This window comes from Pavona decussata, unplaced genomic scaffold (assembly GCF_977016875.1).
Source record: "Pavona decussata unplaced genomic scaffold, jaPavDecu1.1 SCAFFOLD_384, whole genome shotgun sequence".
Classification (NCBI taxonomy): domain Eukaryota; kingdom Metazoa; phylum Cnidaria; class Anthozoa; order Scleractinia; family Agariciidae; genus Pavona; species Pavona decussata.
In genome coordinates this window covers 545,204-561,411 of record NW_028145757.1, presented here as the reverse complement: position 1 = coordinate 561,411, position 16,208 = coordinate 545,204, and the positions used below count along the sequence as shown (strand labels likewise).

At 38.9% G+C, this 16,208-nt stretch overlaps 2 protein-coding genes across 4 annotated transcripts; both read right to left on the bottom strand.

Annotated features, from left to right (window-relative positions):
- Positions 1–1,554: 1,554 nt before the first annotated feature.
- On the bottom strand, positions 1,555–13,692 carry LOC146451796 (CD209 antigen-like protein A). Of its 3 annotated transcripts, none has more exons than XM_085098641.1 (4): positions 13,562–13,692; positions 3,251–3,340; positions 2,513–2,581; positions 1,555–2,157 (listed from the first exon to the last, which is right to left on the bottom strand). In XM_085098641.1, the coding sequence occupies exons 2-4, from the start codon at positions 3,330–3,332 to the stop codon at positions 1,733–1,735; spliced, it is 576 nt and encodes a 191-aa protein (XP_084954767.1). In that variant the 5' UTR covers positions 3,333–3,340; positions 13,562–13,692; the 3' UTR covers positions 1,555–1,732. The 3 variants fall into 3 exon arrangements, with proteins under 3 accessions (XP_084954767.1, XP_084954770.1, XP_084954769.1); XM_085098644.1 differs by lacking the exon at positions 13,562–13,692 and adding an exon at positions 4,129–4,147; XM_085098643.1 differs by lacking the exon at positions 13,562–13,692 and adding an exon at positions 4,032–4,068.
- Positions 10,741–12,179, bottom strand: LOC146451797 (CD209 antigen-like protein A). Its single transcript, XM_085098678.1, has 2 exons — positions 12,143–12,179; positions 10,741–11,159 (listed from the first exon to the last, which is right to left on the bottom strand). The coding sequence occupies exons 1-2, from the start codon at positions 12,177–12,179 to the stop codon at positions 10,741–10,743; spliced, it is 456 nt and encodes a 151-aa protein (XP_084954804.1).
- Positions 13,693–16,208: the final 2,516 nt, after the last annotated feature.

Genomic DNA, 16,208 nt, shown 5'->3' with positions numbered 1-16,208 from the left:
ATATTCATGGTTCAATTTCTGAAACAAACGACCCGCCCCAGGGGGGGGGGGGGGGGCAAACTCCGCTCACCCCTCCGGCACAGGTCTCCCGAAAACAGACAGGTTTTCTAGGTGGAAGTTTTTGTTTTCATCCCTACACAAAAAGCTTCCTTTAAGACCTTTAAAGAAAACAAAACACATTGATTTCACATTAAAGGGGGATTTTTTTCAGCCAATTAGTCGATTTTCTTGTGATTTCGAAATAGCTCAGCAAACTCAAACGCTATGTACGGTCCTGCGCTCTCAAAATGAATTGCAATGGTATTAAAGTGAGCGCTGACTGAACAGCACCAAATTGTCCCAAGGTATACATTTCTGAAAAAGTCAGGAATTTTAGTGCCGTTTTGGCAAATATTATAAATGTTATTAATGTTCATAGCTGGCGCGGGTTAGATTCCCTACCGCTCTTGATAGGCTGATAAACATGCGAGAGTGGATTGTCTGTTTGTTTTGTTTAATTTTTTTTAACCAACCTAGTCTTTTAGAGCGCCAAGAGTGCAAAGGTTAACGCTCTTCGATTATAACTAATTTTTTTTTGGTAGAACTAAGGGTTTTCGTTATTCGTTTTCAGGCCGACAGTTGCCGCCAAAGCAAAGCTAAGCTATTGAAATTGGAAACGAAAATTTGGTTCTATCATGAGAGTTTACAAGGTAATTTGGCCATCATAATGAGATTTGAATGCTGACGCTACGAGCGTTACGTTAGCCCTTCATCAGAGCAAACCAAGGAATTGTGGGTTGCATATTGTATAACCAAAATTCGAAAGAACAGATCGTGAGTTGTTCCTTTCAAGAATTGAGTTGATTTCTTTCCTCTCGTTGTTCTAGAATTATGCTGTAGCTAAGTGAGGTTCTTATTAAACCATTTTTAACAAAAAAAGGTCAAAAACCCCACGACGCGTCCCCCGTTTAATAGGGCATACTCCTAGCTTGGTGATATTGCGCTTTTTGAGGAGTATCATTATAATATTGCACCTTGTTGTATCGTTCGTTGTTGATGAAATTAGAATTAAAAACAATGTTGTAAAAAGTGTTAGAAAACAGCACACAATAATGAAATCCCGTTGACTGCGACGGGTGTCTTCTGACAATTACAGACTTCAACGGGACTCACGCGCAGTCCTCTCTCACTGAAATAATAATATTATAGAAACTATGGTGTTAAAAACAAAACACGTTTCGGTGATCGTTTTAGCAGACCTTATGTATTCGCTCTAACAAAGCTTATTTTAACTTATACGATCCGCATCCGCTCACGAGAGTTACCCGCTAACAGGAGGTCAGAAATGTAGACTTTCTGTAGAAATTCCGGAAGGAAGTTTGATGTCCGATTGCGGTGGTTTGACCCTTTGTCAATTTTCTGAGGATTGAAGTTGGAGAGGGAGGGGTGTGAAGAGTGTTTACATACAAAGCACCGCGTCTACAACGACCAACCGTACCCCCCTTAAATGGCAACACTGCCAAACCTAACAGAACCAACCACTGTAGGAACTGATCACCAATTTCACGACACAAATTTCCCCAACACCATTTTTATTTCTTTCAGCTGACTGAGCATTGATATCAAGTTACAGCTTTAAGTTTTACATCTAATGAGCAAGTGCCAAGCTCTCAACTTTTAACTTACAATATTATATCCTGACTAACTTTGGATTAGGCTCACAGCTGCTTGGTTTAGATTAGGCACTGGATGCCTAGAGTTGCTTTTCGCAAAGAATGGTGGGAGCCTTTGGAGCCCAACCTCCAACGAATTCGCATTTGGCGTCATTCCACTTTCCTGGTAAATTGAAAAAGTGGCCGCAATTCTCATGACCTCCTGCGTTGTTAGGTTCCCCTGGTCCCCAATTGATATACTGCCCTTCCAATGGGGTGCCATCAACCCAATACCATTTGGAGTCATCAGTGTTTTTCTTCAGCCCAATCCACGCTTTCCCCTCAGTGACCGTTTCCTGCTGCATTGCCAGTTGGTAAACGAAGTCGTTTTCTTCGGCTGAGTTGATTACAACGAGGTCTCCTCCAAGACCCTGACAAACTGCTCGAGCATCTTCCCATTTCGTGGTAATCGTATCGTCGGCGTAATAGCATGACCCTCCTGATCGTACCCAACCAGATGGACAACCTAGACAGCGAAAGTAAACGAATTAATCTTCTCTTCTCTCGTTCTGGTGTGGGTTCATACAAACTTTTAGATATTTTTTCCGAAGTTAAATTTGTCTGTGTGGGATTTTTTGCTTAATTATAGTCTACGCATTTTTTAATTTCTTCGAAACTTCTTCTCATTGCGTCTTAAGTGTATATGTTTCCATATGTGTATGTTTGTGAGTGAAATGCAAAAATGATACCGGATGGAAATTTTATCAGTTTGTTACCTATATGTATGCTCACGCTTTTACTATTTTACAACCATTAAAATTCAGGTACGGACTTGGTTTTTCCGTTCTATAACTATCAAGGATATCTGTTTGCCAACTTACACTTTACAATGCATCTGTCAGTGCAAGTGTCTCCGCTGGATGACGAATCCCGAGCGAAAATTGCCCTCACTGTGAAAAAAATAAGATGAGACTAATTGAAACCTTATGACAATATCATGGAAATAATCAACAGATACGAATACAGCTCCTACATGAATTATGTGCATAAGTGCATGAAGGAATCATGCAAAGTTAATACTATGGAATAACATCATGTTGGATTAAGTTTGTAATATCACTTCCAAAATAATAAACTTTAATTAAACTTGAATTGGCGCGAACAATAACAAGTATGACAAAAAATAGTATGTAGCCTGCGCGTGAGAATCCAATAGGTAGCCTGTAAGCAGTTTTAATTCAAGATAAATGACTAGCAAAAGGGTAAACAGGCGAAAAGATTTTCTAGTGGAAAGCTTTTAAGTCTGGTTTCTATGCGATAAGCAAACCTGTGCGGACAGAGTTTTCTAAAGAGTAGCTGGTGAAAAAGTCTACTTGTTTTTGCCTATCAATTTGTATGTTTCGAATAGGCCAATTTTCACGATGACAATTATACCAGAATTTAGTTTGTTTTCCTTTTCGAACTTTGTAACATAAGTGGAGAGCAAAGAACAATAGCTCTAATTAGCACGAAGAAACAAAAACCTGAAGGATTCTGTTTGCCGTTGATAATGTGCTATTATGGCGTGTTCACATGGGTTGTATCTAAACATTCACTGATTATAATTATTGCAATCTTACTTCGTGCCTTCCCAAAATGCTCTGCCTCGGTCACCACCAATATGAAGAGGAGAAGAAAGCACATTGCTTCCTTGATTGCCATCTTTGATTCTGCCGAGAAAACAAAAAAACAAACAAGCACACTATAAAGATAGCTTTTACATTTACAGCGATTGATGAAGTTCTGACAACATACTCTATATAGTCCATGTTTCATTTGCTTACTACAAAAACTATTTTCAGGATCCCCTTATTTTCGGAAATTTTTTCTACCAAGTTTTAAAAATATTATCTACACTAAATATTTCTCGATGATTTTGTTTATAAAGTTCTCCCTAAACGAACTTCTCTCCTTGAAATATGCACTGTAAATTATTAGCTGTATTATGCTGATAATCCGATGGTTGTTTCACTCTTCAAACACAACACAAAGACACGCAAGCAAATAAAAACAACAAAAGGTTTGTCCTTCTCTCCTGTCCCTCACCTTTGTTGTTCGATAAAACAGCTTTGCGGTGTCTTATTCTAAACCAACTGCGTAGGGTTTTTTTTTCGCCCCACCTTTGTGGATCATGATATACCAAACATTTACATCGTCAGATTGATGTAGTTTTAATTCAAAATGCCGTAGTTTCGCTGTCGGTAAAGAATGCGAACATACAATACAAGCTCTGTTGTGCAGGATATCAGCAAACTAGGGCAACGCCCAACGCAGAGTTCAGGAACTGAAGCGTAACGAAGGAACAATTGTTGTGAGAGAAGAAATAATTTTCGCTTTGCTTAATTATCGTGTGGTACATACCTTTGGTATCTTAGCCCCGTTGATCACAGTTACTTAGTTTGAAATAAAACAGGTGAACCTGCAAATAAAAGAATTGTGTCAATCGTCTTTGGCTTACCTTCAATTTAAAATTTACGATATAAACTACCTGATGTCAAACCGATAATCCTTGCTTCAGAAAGACAAACTAATCTTCAATGGCCACGAAGATATAAGAACGAAGGATGGGCTAATTGGTGGCAGGTAGCTCTGCTATTGACAGCCGATGACTTTGGAAATTTATGATTGGTTATCAGCGAAGTAAACACAACGTAATTGGTAAAAAGATAATTGACAAAGGATAAAATCCACGCCCCGTGCCATTTCCCTTACCTTAAGTTTCCAAAGCAACAATTCCTCCAAAGTAGGCATTCCCCAGTTCCCAATTCCTGACATACCCGAACTACATTCTATCTTCCATAACAACGTTTCTTTTCATGGCCAGAAACGTATAAAACATATAAAGATTCAACAATATTATATCCAACTTGTTTTTCCACTTGTGAAAGTGATTTTTAAGTATAAAATTTCTGCAGATTGATACTCTGCAGTGTTCTCAATTAAAATTATGCTCAAGACATAGAAGAGTAAGGTTTACAAAGAAAATGCATAAACACTTATGTTTTGCGGCTAAAAGTGATATTTATCTTTAAACATGTAAAACGACAGCGGCGCCACATTTTGTTTACAGCTTTTGAGAAATTTAAGCTAAAGCTTAAATTATTCATTGCGTTGCAGTAGCGCTCAATACAATACGAGAAACGTTACCTTTTAGAGACGTGTACAATGCACATTTTTTCAGCGAAAAAGGGATGGCAAAACACGGACTGATTATAAGAAAAGCGATTTTCTTGCTCTTTTTCAGGTATTGCATCCATATCAAACTTGCAACCGAGACAACAGGAACGTCCGGGAATCGTCCAAGCCATTTAAGATAAGACCCAATATCAACACATTTTGTCCTTTGCCAAAATGTCAAAATGATATGTGTTGGAGATTATGTACCGAACTCGTGGCGGCGCGTCATCAAAGCTGTTTGCTATTTTTCCGTTCAGTGAGCTTACTAAAACATGTCCTTAATATTATCATTAAGCTTATTATTGTAAGAATAAACTTTACATGAATGTGATAAAAACTAAAAATATTTGTCGCTTGCTCCTTTTGGTAGGATAAGGGTTTAAAGTTTGCATGTAAACATCAGGAAATCGATTTATATGCCTGTTTGCGGCCGCTAGTAAAAGAGCTGTCTACTCGGTCGTTCAGCTGTTCATCCAGGTTCGCGTTGGTTCGTTCACTCGGTTTTCGTTCGTTCATTCACGCTGGTGGGTGCTCTCTGGACCGTTTAATCGTTAACTTGGTAATTCGCCAATCCGTTTGTTTATGCGGTTTGTTTATTTTCTCCTTGTTTTGTTTGTTTTTTTTTTTTGTTTTTTTTTTTTTTTTTCGTTTCTGCTTTGTTCCTCTGTTCCTCGGTTTGTCCGGTTCTCAGTTGCGTTCATGGGCATTAACATATTACAAACAATTTAATTTAATTCATAGTAGTTTTAGTGCTACAGAGAAAGACTTCTTCTTTCTCCATTGATGTGATCCACACACAAAAAAACAACTAAATACAAAACAAAACGCAAAAGACCTGTGAAAACAAGATTATGCGTGCTCAGGGACAACGCTGGTCGCTGCAAAATATGTTTTATGCTGGAAGCCGTGGATTTAGTGGCACGGCGCTGCAGCAAAAGGAGATCTGACAGAAAAGACTCTAGACTTTTTACACGTTTGCAGTTAAGAAGCTACGCAGTCATATTTAGAATGTAAAAAAACTTCAATTCATATGCAGAGGAATTAAAATTTAGGAAACTGATAAGGAGGTATATGAAGAGAACAGGCATCCCGCATGATACCTGGGAGAAAGAGACACTCCAGAAAGTCAAATGACGTGGACTGTTGAGGAAGGCCACGTCAGCCGTGAAGAGCAGCGCCAGCAAGAATATCGCGAGCACATGACCGACGACACTCGCCAGCCACTCTAAGCATTTTCCAATGCAACTATTGTCAGCATTACTGCAGATCCCGAGAGGGTCTGATAGCCCACATGAGAGCCTGTTTGAGATAGGCCTCAACTCAAACACAAGACAGTCATCTTCGGCAACGAAGAACAGCCATTATTATTATGTCACCTCGGGCAATACTCCTACGCTAACTGTGAGTACATTGTTTTCCATCGGAAAAGACTTTTTCCACTTCTAGTGTAGAAATTGAGCTGTTACATTTGTCGGTCAAGGGCGCCTTCAGTGTTCTCAAATTCAAACAGATTTTAGTTTTAACTTAATATAATAAAATTGTTGAACGCTATCTGGCCGACCCGCTCCTATGGCGCATAGGTCATTTCAACGTAAAAACGAGATGTTATTCAACATTCAGTATAGATGTTGACATCACGAAATGCTAACATTCTTGAACAACTTTAATCAGTTGGAGCGTGTTAAACTGACTTAGCATCAGTAATTTTGGAGCACGAAGAAAGACCTGTTGTAGGGTCTTTTTCTCTTATTTATTATTAAAAAGTGAATCATTGTATAATACAATTCGAGGGATTTGATTGGCTTAGCGGCCATGGTATATGAGCCATTATACCATGGCCGAGAAATGGCAACCATTAAACTGTCTTTTGGTTGTTCTTGCACAGCGAAATCAGTAAGATCTAGCAACATTTCTTGATTGTTTTTATTAAAAACAATTATTCCACTTGCGCTTGTTGGATATGAGATGGCTATAGCCAACTCGGCGCCACGCGCCTCGTTGGCTACCTATCATCTCATATCCAACAAGTGCAAGTGGAATAATTGTTTAATATTAGTCGTTTCTTTTTATGGGCAATTGAAAATGATGAATATAGCGTTGGCCCTGTGTGGTGTGAAGAAGCAGCAATTGATGAGCTTTATAATGGAAAATTTCCATTCTTTTTATTTTTCGGATTGGGTGTATCGAAAACTGACCTTCCCTTAAGGTGACTTCCTATGATCGACGGGAAAGTACTAACAAAAATTTTATTCGACCAAAATAAAGTTTAGTGTTAAATCTAAAATTTCCAGAAACAAAATTTTAAAACTTAAATTGATGTAGGAAAAGAGAAAATGAAATACAAAAGAAGAAATGACAAAGGTCTCATTATCACCTAAATAAAAGACCAACCCAAGAAAAAGGTACGAAAAAATCAGCCGTAATCAAACCTCTGACGGAAAGCTAATGCGTACGCTACGGTCATTTTCGACTGATAATTCTTAAAGCTTGTCGTTTCATTTAAAAGGAAATAAATTTTCTTCGTTTGGCTTTGGTCAATGGTCTGTATTTGGCTGTCACGCTTTGAGCATATTCCTCGCACGGCTATCGTGTTGTGCAATTTCACAAAAGGCAGTTTTGTTTCAAAACTAAACCCGCGTTATTGTTCGATGAAAACACGCTTCATTGTTTGACTGTACATGCTTCATTTTCTGAAGTTTGTCATGAGAACAAAAGAAATCACTCACGAGATAATAATTATTTTGTATCTAAGTAGAAGCGTGTTGTAAGCGTGCTCTCTCATACATTTCTGTGAAATGAACGTGTTACTGTTTACGATTTTCGTCTGGTTCATTCATTAAGACATTCAGCGAGTCTGAAACAAACCTAGCGGGAAGGCAAAATTCTTGCTGCAGTGTTGTCGAACGAGGTTCAAAATTACAGAATTTGAACAAAAATATTTTTCCACGAGGTGAAGAATAATGGATGAATCAATTTCTCTTGAGCTTCCAACAAGAAGCGAATATCTTGTTTGGACTGAGACAGTTTTACTCTCCGTCATCAACGTGGCTGTCTTCTTTGGAAATCTTTTCGTTTGTTACGCTGTGTACAGAAACCAGAGACTTCGCTCGCTGCCCAACATGTTTGTTGTAGCACTGGCTGTGAGTGATATTTAAATCTCTATCTCCTGCATGCCTTTTTCAGTCGCAACTCTGTACCACGGCAGACATCAGCGTACGGGATGAGGGGGCTGGGGGGGGGGGGGGCTGCAGCCCCCCCTGTCGGAAAAAAATAGTATTATTCGGGCAAACGGATGTACCGTTAGGGCAAAGACATAGTAAAAAATATTTTATTTTTTAATAACTTGATTTGGGCCGTGCTAGAGCAAGTGCCGAGGATAATGGAAGGCGTGGTCACTTTATCAAAGGATCGCGATCTCAAGACCTACAACGAAAGTAATTCGCTTCTCCACTCAATTTGTGACTTTAAGTTTGTTTATGGCTTGATGGTTTTGAAGCTCATCTTATCCAACACTGATAATTTGAGTAGATATCTACAGGGAGAACAGATGGATGTCATCACTGCCAAGAAGACTGCTGATGCTGTCGTTAAGACACTGAGCAATTGTCGCAATGAAGAGAGCTTAGCTCAGATGTGGTCACATGCTGATGTTATAGCGCAAAAAATCAGAATAGGAATCGAGGGTACGAAATTTACCTTGAGAGATGCCAAGGTGCCTCGAACCAGACCATCACGCCGACTTCAGGGCCTTACTCAGTGGTGAGACACCTGCTGCAGCGAACGACAGCTCACAACAGATAGCAAAAGACCACTTTAGTATCACACTTTATTACACAAGTATTGACAAAGTCGTCAGTAAACTTCAATCAAGGTTTGAGGGCAATGACCAGGGGGTTTTGTGCGCACTGGGCGAAATCGTATTCATCCGTTGTAGCTCGTTGTCGGAAGCATCAACAACATCCAAACTGGATCAAATTTCTATGACGTGATGACGTGGATAGTGAAATGCTATCAAGTGAGCAGTCAATCTTTGAAAACTACGACTGCGGGGACCCATGCCAGAGAAGAAACGCAGCCGTGATGGTAAAGACCATGCATCAAAGTGGTCTCCATGACATTTTACCTGTTCTACTGCCCGCGGAAAGTTGCTTTCATGCTGGCCACAATTCCTGCAACCTCGTGCTCTGCTGAAAGGTCTTTCAGCGCCCTTCGCCGCATCAAGACAATTTTAAGATCCACAATGGGACAAGAAAGACCGACTTAGCAGTATCGCCTTTATTAACATTGAAAGAAAGTATGCAAACAAGACAATGCAGAATGACATACAAAGGATTATTGACATATTTGGGTCTCGAAGTAATCGTTCCTCATACTTTTTTTAGAGCTCAAATGGGTACGTTTTATCTCTCGCTTCATGGTTTTGTATTTTAGAAATGTTGATCTCGATTTACCGAAAATATTTGCACTATTTTGAATGCCCGTGCTCTCACGGTATGGCGAAGAAAAATTGACGTCACGATAGAATCATCTTGTGCATCTGTGACCAACAAGTTTCATTCAGGCAAATTATGTTCAGCCCCCTCAACAAAATTTTTCCCGTACGCCGATGACGGCAGATGGATTTTCGGCGGAAATTTTTGCCGAATTCACGGATTCACATTTTTTACGTTTTCGATGACTTCTCTTCACATCATGCACTGTCAGCCGATATTTCTGCATCGTCAAACCAGAAAAGTTATATTTCCGAGCTTTGTTCGTCTATGTAAAATTTCGTTTTTTGTAGAATTAAGGGTTTTCATTATTCGTATCCAGACTGTCAGTTCTCCGCCAAAGCAAAGCTAAGCTATTGAAATTGGAGGCGAAAGTTTGGTTTTATCATGAGAGTTTATAAGGTAATTTGGCCACCATAATGAGATTTGAATGCTGACGCTCCAAGCGTTTCGTTAGCCCTTCATCAGAGCAAACCAAGAAACAGTGTGTTGTATGCTTATTTCCAAACTTCGATAGAACAGATCTCGAGTTGTTCCTTTCAAGAATTGAGTTGATTTCTTTCCTCTCGTTGTCCTAGAACTATGCTGTAGCTTAGCGAAGTTCTTATTTCACCATTTTTAACGACAAAGGTCAAAAACCCCATGACACGTCCCCTTTAATAGGGCATCCTCCTTGCTTGGTGCTACAGCGCTTTTTGAGGAATATCAGTATAATATTGCACCTTGTTGTATTGTTCGTTGTTGATTAAATTAGAATTAAAAAAAATGTTGAAAAAGTGTTAGTAAACAGCACACAATAATGAAATCCTGTTGACTGCGACGGGAGTCTTCTGACATTACTGACTTCAACTCGCCTTACGCGTAGTCCTCTCTCTTTACGCTGCCAAACCTAACAGAACCAACCGCTGTAGGAACTGACGTTAAAATCACCAATTTCACGACACAAATTTCCCTAACACCAATTTTATTTCTTTCAGCTGACTGAGCATTGATATCAAGTTACAGCTTTAAGTTTTACATCTAATGGGCAAGTGCCACGCTCTCAACTTTTAACTTACAATATTATATCCTGACTAACTTTGGATTAGGCTCACAGCTGCTTGGTTTGGACATAGTTAATTGAGGAACTGGTTATGAAACTTTGCCATGAAAACAATAGTGCTGCAGTTTATGTTGGAAGGGGTGCGGCCGTGCACAATCCTTTGTTTTTACGTTCACACCACAGTTGAATATCTTAGCAGGAACGTTTCTATTGGTCAGTTGCTCCAACACATTTCAAAATCCATTGTAGTTTGTGCACGGTCGAGGCCAAAAACGCTAACAAAAACATATAACTAAGGAGTTTGTCAAGCTTCATAACCATTGCCTTTTATTAACTATGGTTTGGATTAGGCACTGGATGCCTAAAGGTGCTTTTCGCAAAGAATGGTGGGAGCCTTCGCCGCCCAACCTCCAACGAATTGGCATGGGGCGTCATTCCACTTTCCTGGTAATTTGAAAAAGTGGCCGAAATTCTCATGACCTCCATTAGGTTCCCCTGGTCCCCAACTGAAATAATGCCCTTCCAATGGGGTGCCATCAACCCAATACCATTTGAAGTCATCAGTATTTTTCTTCAGCCCGATCCACGCTTTCCCCTCAGTGACCGTTTCCTGCTGCATTGCCAGTTTGTAAACGAAGTCGTTTTCTTCTTCAGAGTTGATTACAACGAGGTCTCCTCCAAGGTTCTGACTAACTGCTCGAGCATCTTCCCATTTCGGAGTTATCGTATCGTCGGCGTAATAGCATGACCCTCCTGATCGTACCCAACCAGATGGGCAACCTAGACAGCGAAAGAAAACAAGTTAATCTCTTCTCTTCTCTCGTTCTGGTATGGATTCATACAAACTTTTTGATATTTTGTTTGGAGTTAAATTTGCCTGTGTAACAGCGATTTTTTGCGTCGTTATCTGTTTATAGTTTACGCATCTTTTAATTTCTTTGAAATTTCTTTTCATTGCGTCTTAAGTGTACGTCTTTGCATACGTGTATGTTTGTAAGTGAAATGCAAAAATAATACTAAATTGGAATTTTATCAGCTTGTTTTCTTTATGTATGCTCACGCTTTTACTGCTGTGTAACCATTTAATTTCTCCAATGGACCTGGTCATTCCGTTCTATAACTACAAAACGATATCTGTTTGCCAACTTACACCTTACAATGCATCTGAAAATTGCCCTCACTGTGGAAAATAATACGAGAATAATTTAAACCTTATGACAATATCGTGAAAATAATAAACAGATAGGAATATACAGCTCCTACATGAATTATGTGCATACATGTATGTGCATGAAGGAATCATGCAAAGTTAACACTATGGAATAAAATAATCTTGGAGGCTGAAGTGTGCAATATCACTTCCAAAATAATAAACTTTAATTAAACTTGTTTTGGCGCGAACAATAACAAGTATGACAAAAAATAGAATGTAGCCTGTGTGTGGGAATCCAATAGGTAGCCTGTAAACAATTTTTAATGCAAGATAAATGACTTGCAAAAGGAGAAACAGGCGAAAATATTTTCTAGTGTTTAAGCGATTAAGCCTGTCTTCTATGCGATAGGTAACCTGTGCGGAACGAGTTTTCTAAAGAGTAGCAGGTGAATAAGTCTACTTGTTATAGCCTATTAATTTGTATGTGTCGAATAGGCCAATTTTCACGATGACAATTACACCAGAATTTAGTTGTTTTCCTTTGTTAAAACTTGGTAACTACAAGGTGTAACAACTTGACCTATATGTCCGTGGAACGTGTGTATCTCACATGCACCTGTGAGAGTGCTGTTGGCTTTCATGTACATGACGAAGGATATTAGCATAGTATATAACACAATGTACTTGGTCTTTTTGAGCTTCTCGATGCAAAGGATAGGAGAACCTAATGCTGAAGCCTTGGCTACCCCTATGCAAGTTCAGGGCCAAGGGCATTAGGGCAAACGTTAGTGCAGGACCAACAAGTTCAGGCTCAAGATCAACAACCTCAAGCACCAGCGGGCGCCGCGGTTGCCCAACTTCAAGTTGGCTAGATATTTTGTTTACGTTCCTTGTTTAATTTTCGTAGCTATGCGCTGTATTTTTAGGCGTTTTCGTCCCTTGCTCGGGGTTTAGTTTTCTGTTACTTTTATGTTATGTTTTTCGCATTTATGGCCTGGTCTTTAGTCTATATGTTTACCGCGCGCTTTGTCTACTTTTGTCATTTAGTGTCTCTCTATGTTATGCCCCCGCTTGCATATTTTGTTACCTAGTGGTTTTTTTTCGCCCAGTTCCTGTCCTTAGTTGTTTCGTTTTCGCTATTCCGTGCTCTTTGGTTTATTTAATCAAATCAATCAACCGTTTTATTCCTCTTGTTGTTTATGTTTGTCCATTCTCGCTTCGCCCCCCCCCCCCCCCCCCCGCATAGTTTTTAGCACGCGTGGATTTTTCCTTGTATCATTTTGTTTTATCAACCTAGTTTACGCCTGCGCACTTTGGAATTGTTTTAGAAGGCTTCCCCTTTTGTTTTATTGTTTTCCTTTAATTATTTTTCCCGGACGCGCAAATTTATTTAATGGGCGTCCGTTAGGTCGTTTTCGCTGCGTTTGTGTTTCCTTTCAATCACTTTCGAAACCTTCCTAGGTCGGTTCTAATAAAAATATAAAATGCAATTAAGTGGCTTATAACGAGCCGGCAGCAATATTAAAAAACATTGCTGCGAACAGGATGCAATATTAAAAATATTGCACTGCAGTTAGTCCAGTGCAATATTGACTCTTCTATCTCGTTTAGTATAACCCCTGATAATTTCTCAGCTCACAAAATAACACGCTCCTCAGGCTGAATTCGTTGATTTAATGCAGAGAGAGAACAATAGGATATTATGAGGGTCAGTAATATATAAAACAGCTTCGCGGTGTCCTGTGTAGGGTTTTCTTTTCGCCCCACCTTTGTGGATCATGATACACGTATATCAAAAATTTACGTAGTCAGATTGATGGAATTTCAATTCAAAATGCCGTAGTTTCGCTGTGCCTAAAAAATGCGAAACATACAATATTAGCTCTGTTGTGCAGGATATCAACAAACTAGCGCAACGCCCAACGCAGAGTTTAGGAACTGAATCACACCGTTTCGCAGGAACTTGTTGTGAGACTAATTTTCGCTTAGCTTAAATGTTAATGCCAAAAAAATATCGTGTGGTACATACCTTTGGTATCTTAGCCCTGTTGATCACAGTTACTTAGTTTTGCAGTAAAACAGGTGAACCTTCAAACAAAACAGCTGTGTCAATAGCCTTTGGCTCACCTTCAATTTAGAATTTACGATATAAACTACCTGAAAGACAAACTAATCTTCAATGACCACCAAGATATAACAACGAAGGATGGGCTAATTTGGTGGCAGGTAGCTCTGCTATTGACTAGCGAAGACTTGGGAAATTATGATTGGTTATCAGCAAAGTAAACACAACGCAATTGGTAAAAAGATGATTGACAAGGCATGAAATCCACGCCCCGTTCCATTCCCCTCGCGTTAAGTTGCCAAAGCAACAACTTCCTCAAAAGTAGGCATTCCCCAATTCTCAATTCCTATAACATACCCGAACTACATTCTATCTTCTATAACAGCGTTTCTTTTCATGGCCGCGAACGGTGTAAAATATATAAAGATTCAAATATATTATGTCCAGATTGTTTTTAATAAGATTAAATTTAGAAAGACAGTTGACTATATAAATTGGCGAAAAACCGGAACGACGTTTTGGTGTCATCTTGGCACCATTATTAAGTAAAGAATGTAACAGAAAAGATAATTTATACAGAAAGTGAAGGTGTGAAATAGAATAAATTAAATTAACACTAAATGTAACTGTCCGGTGTTCATTCAGAGAGGTGTTATAAAGTGAGAGTTATGTTTGTTCACTGGGTTAGATAAATAGTTTAGCGGGAATTAAAAAAATTTTAATAGAGTCTGACTGGGTGTTTAGACTCGGTTTCTTCATGCGTATCCAAAGCATTTCAAAGATTAAGCAATCAAGCTTTCCCTGCATTGATGAGCATCAGTTCTCCGCAGGGAAAGCTTGATTGCTTAATCTTTGAAATGCTTTGGATCCGCAAGAAGAAACCGAGTCTAAACACCCAGTCAGATTCCATTCGCGCGAAACTATTTGTCTGACCCTGAGTGAACGGACATAACTCTCACTTTATAACACCTCTCTGAATGAACATCGGACAGTTACTTTTAGTGTTGATTTAATTTATTCTATTTCACACCTTCACTTTCTGTATATATATAGTATATATAATATATATAGTTTGTTTTTCCGAGTGTTATAGTGATTTTTTTAAATATGAAATTTCGGCAGATTGATGCTCTGCAGTGTTCTCTAGAAAGAAATTGCATAAACCACTTGTGTTTTGACGGCTGAAAATGATATTTATCATTAAATACGTAAACCGACAGTGGCGCCACATTTTGTTTACAGCTTTTTTGAAATTTCAGCTAAAGCTGACGTTATTCATGGCGTTGCAGTAGCGTTCAATACAATACGAGAAACGTTACTTTTTAGAGACGTGTACAATGCACATTTTTTCAGTGAAAAAAAGATTGCAAAACATGGATTGGAAGTAAAGTGATTTTCTCGTTTTTTTTTTTTTTTTTTAGAGATTGCATCTATATCAAACTTGCAACCGACACAACAGGAACATCCGGGAATAGTCCAAGCCATTTAAAGGAAGGCCAAAGATTAACCCAAAATCGGTCAAAATGATATATGTTGGAAATTATGTATCGAACTCGTGGCGGCAAATCAAACCTGTTTGTTATTTTTCATTTTGGTGAGTTTAATAAAATATGTCCTTAATATTATCATTAAACTTATTGATACAAGAATTATCTTTACATGAAAGTAATAAGAACTAACACAATTTGGTCGCTTGCTCCTTCTGCAAGGATAAGGGTTTAAAGTTTGCGTTTAAATCGATCTATATAAATTTTTCTGGCTGCAAGCAAAAGATCTGTCCAGTCGGTCGTTCATCTGTTTACCCAGGTTGGCGCTGGTTCGTTCACTCGGGTTTCGTTCGTTCATTCACGCTGGTGGGTGCTCTCCGGACCGTTTGATCGTTAGCTTGGTAATTCGTCTGTTCGTTTGTTCATCCGGTTTGTTCGTTTGCTCGTTGTTCCGTTTCGGCTTTGTAAGGCTGTTTCTCCGTTTTCCCAGTTCTCATTGCGTTTGTGGGCAAAAACAATTCAATTTAATTAATTATTGTTTTAATGCTATAGAGAAAGACTTCTTCTTTCTCCCGTTGATATGATCCACAAAAAAAAACGAAAAACAAATACAACACAAAAAAAAAGCAAAAGACCTGTGAAAAGAAGATTATGGGTGATCAGGGACAACGCTGGTCGCTCCAAAATATGTTTCATGTAGGAAGGCGTGGATTTAGTGGCACGGCGCTGCACCAAAAGGAGATCTGACAGAGAAGACTCCCGACTTTTTACACGTTTGTGTGAATAAAAAAAATTAAAAAATAATAATCTTTGTAGTGAAGAAGCTATGCAGTCATATTTAGATTATTTAAAATGTAAAAACTTCAATTCATATACAGAGGAATTACCATTTAGGAAACTGGTAAGGACATTTTATGATATCGCTTTGGGCAATACTCCTCCGCTAACTGTGAGTACATGGTTTTCCATCGGAAAAGACTGTTTCCACTTCTAGTGTTGAGCTATTTATACCTTGTTGGTGAAGGGCGCCTTCAGTGTTCTCAAATTCAAACGGATTTTAATACATAATAAATTTGTTGAACGCTATCAAGCCAACCCGCTCCTATGGCGCATATATCATTTCA

What these genes read in the sequence shown, in the direction of transcription:
- LOC146451796 (XM_085098641.1), bottom strand. Translation starts at nt 3,332, where the DNA reads ATGGCAATCAAGGAAGCAATGTGCTTTCTTCTCCTCTTCATATTGGTG. An exon ending in GCATTTTGGGAAGGCACGAA is followed by an intron (nt 2,582 to 3,250) that starts GTAAGATTGCAA and finishes TTTTTTTCACAG; the next exon opens with TGAGGGCAATTTTCGCTCGG. An exon ending in TGACAGATGCATTGTAAAGT is followed by an intron (nt 2,158 to 2,512) that starts GTAAGTTGGCAA and finishes TTCGCTGTCTAG; the next exon opens with GTTGTCCATCTGGTTGGGTA.
- LOC146451797 (XM_085098678.1), bottom strand. Translation starts at nt 12,179, where the DNA reads ATGTACATGAAAGCCAACAGCACTCTCACAGGTGCAT. An exon ending in CAGCACTCTCACAGGTGCAT is followed by an intron (nt 11,160 to 12,142) that starts GTGAGATACACA and finishes TTCGCTGTCTAG; the next exon opens with GTTGCCCATCTGGTTGGGTA.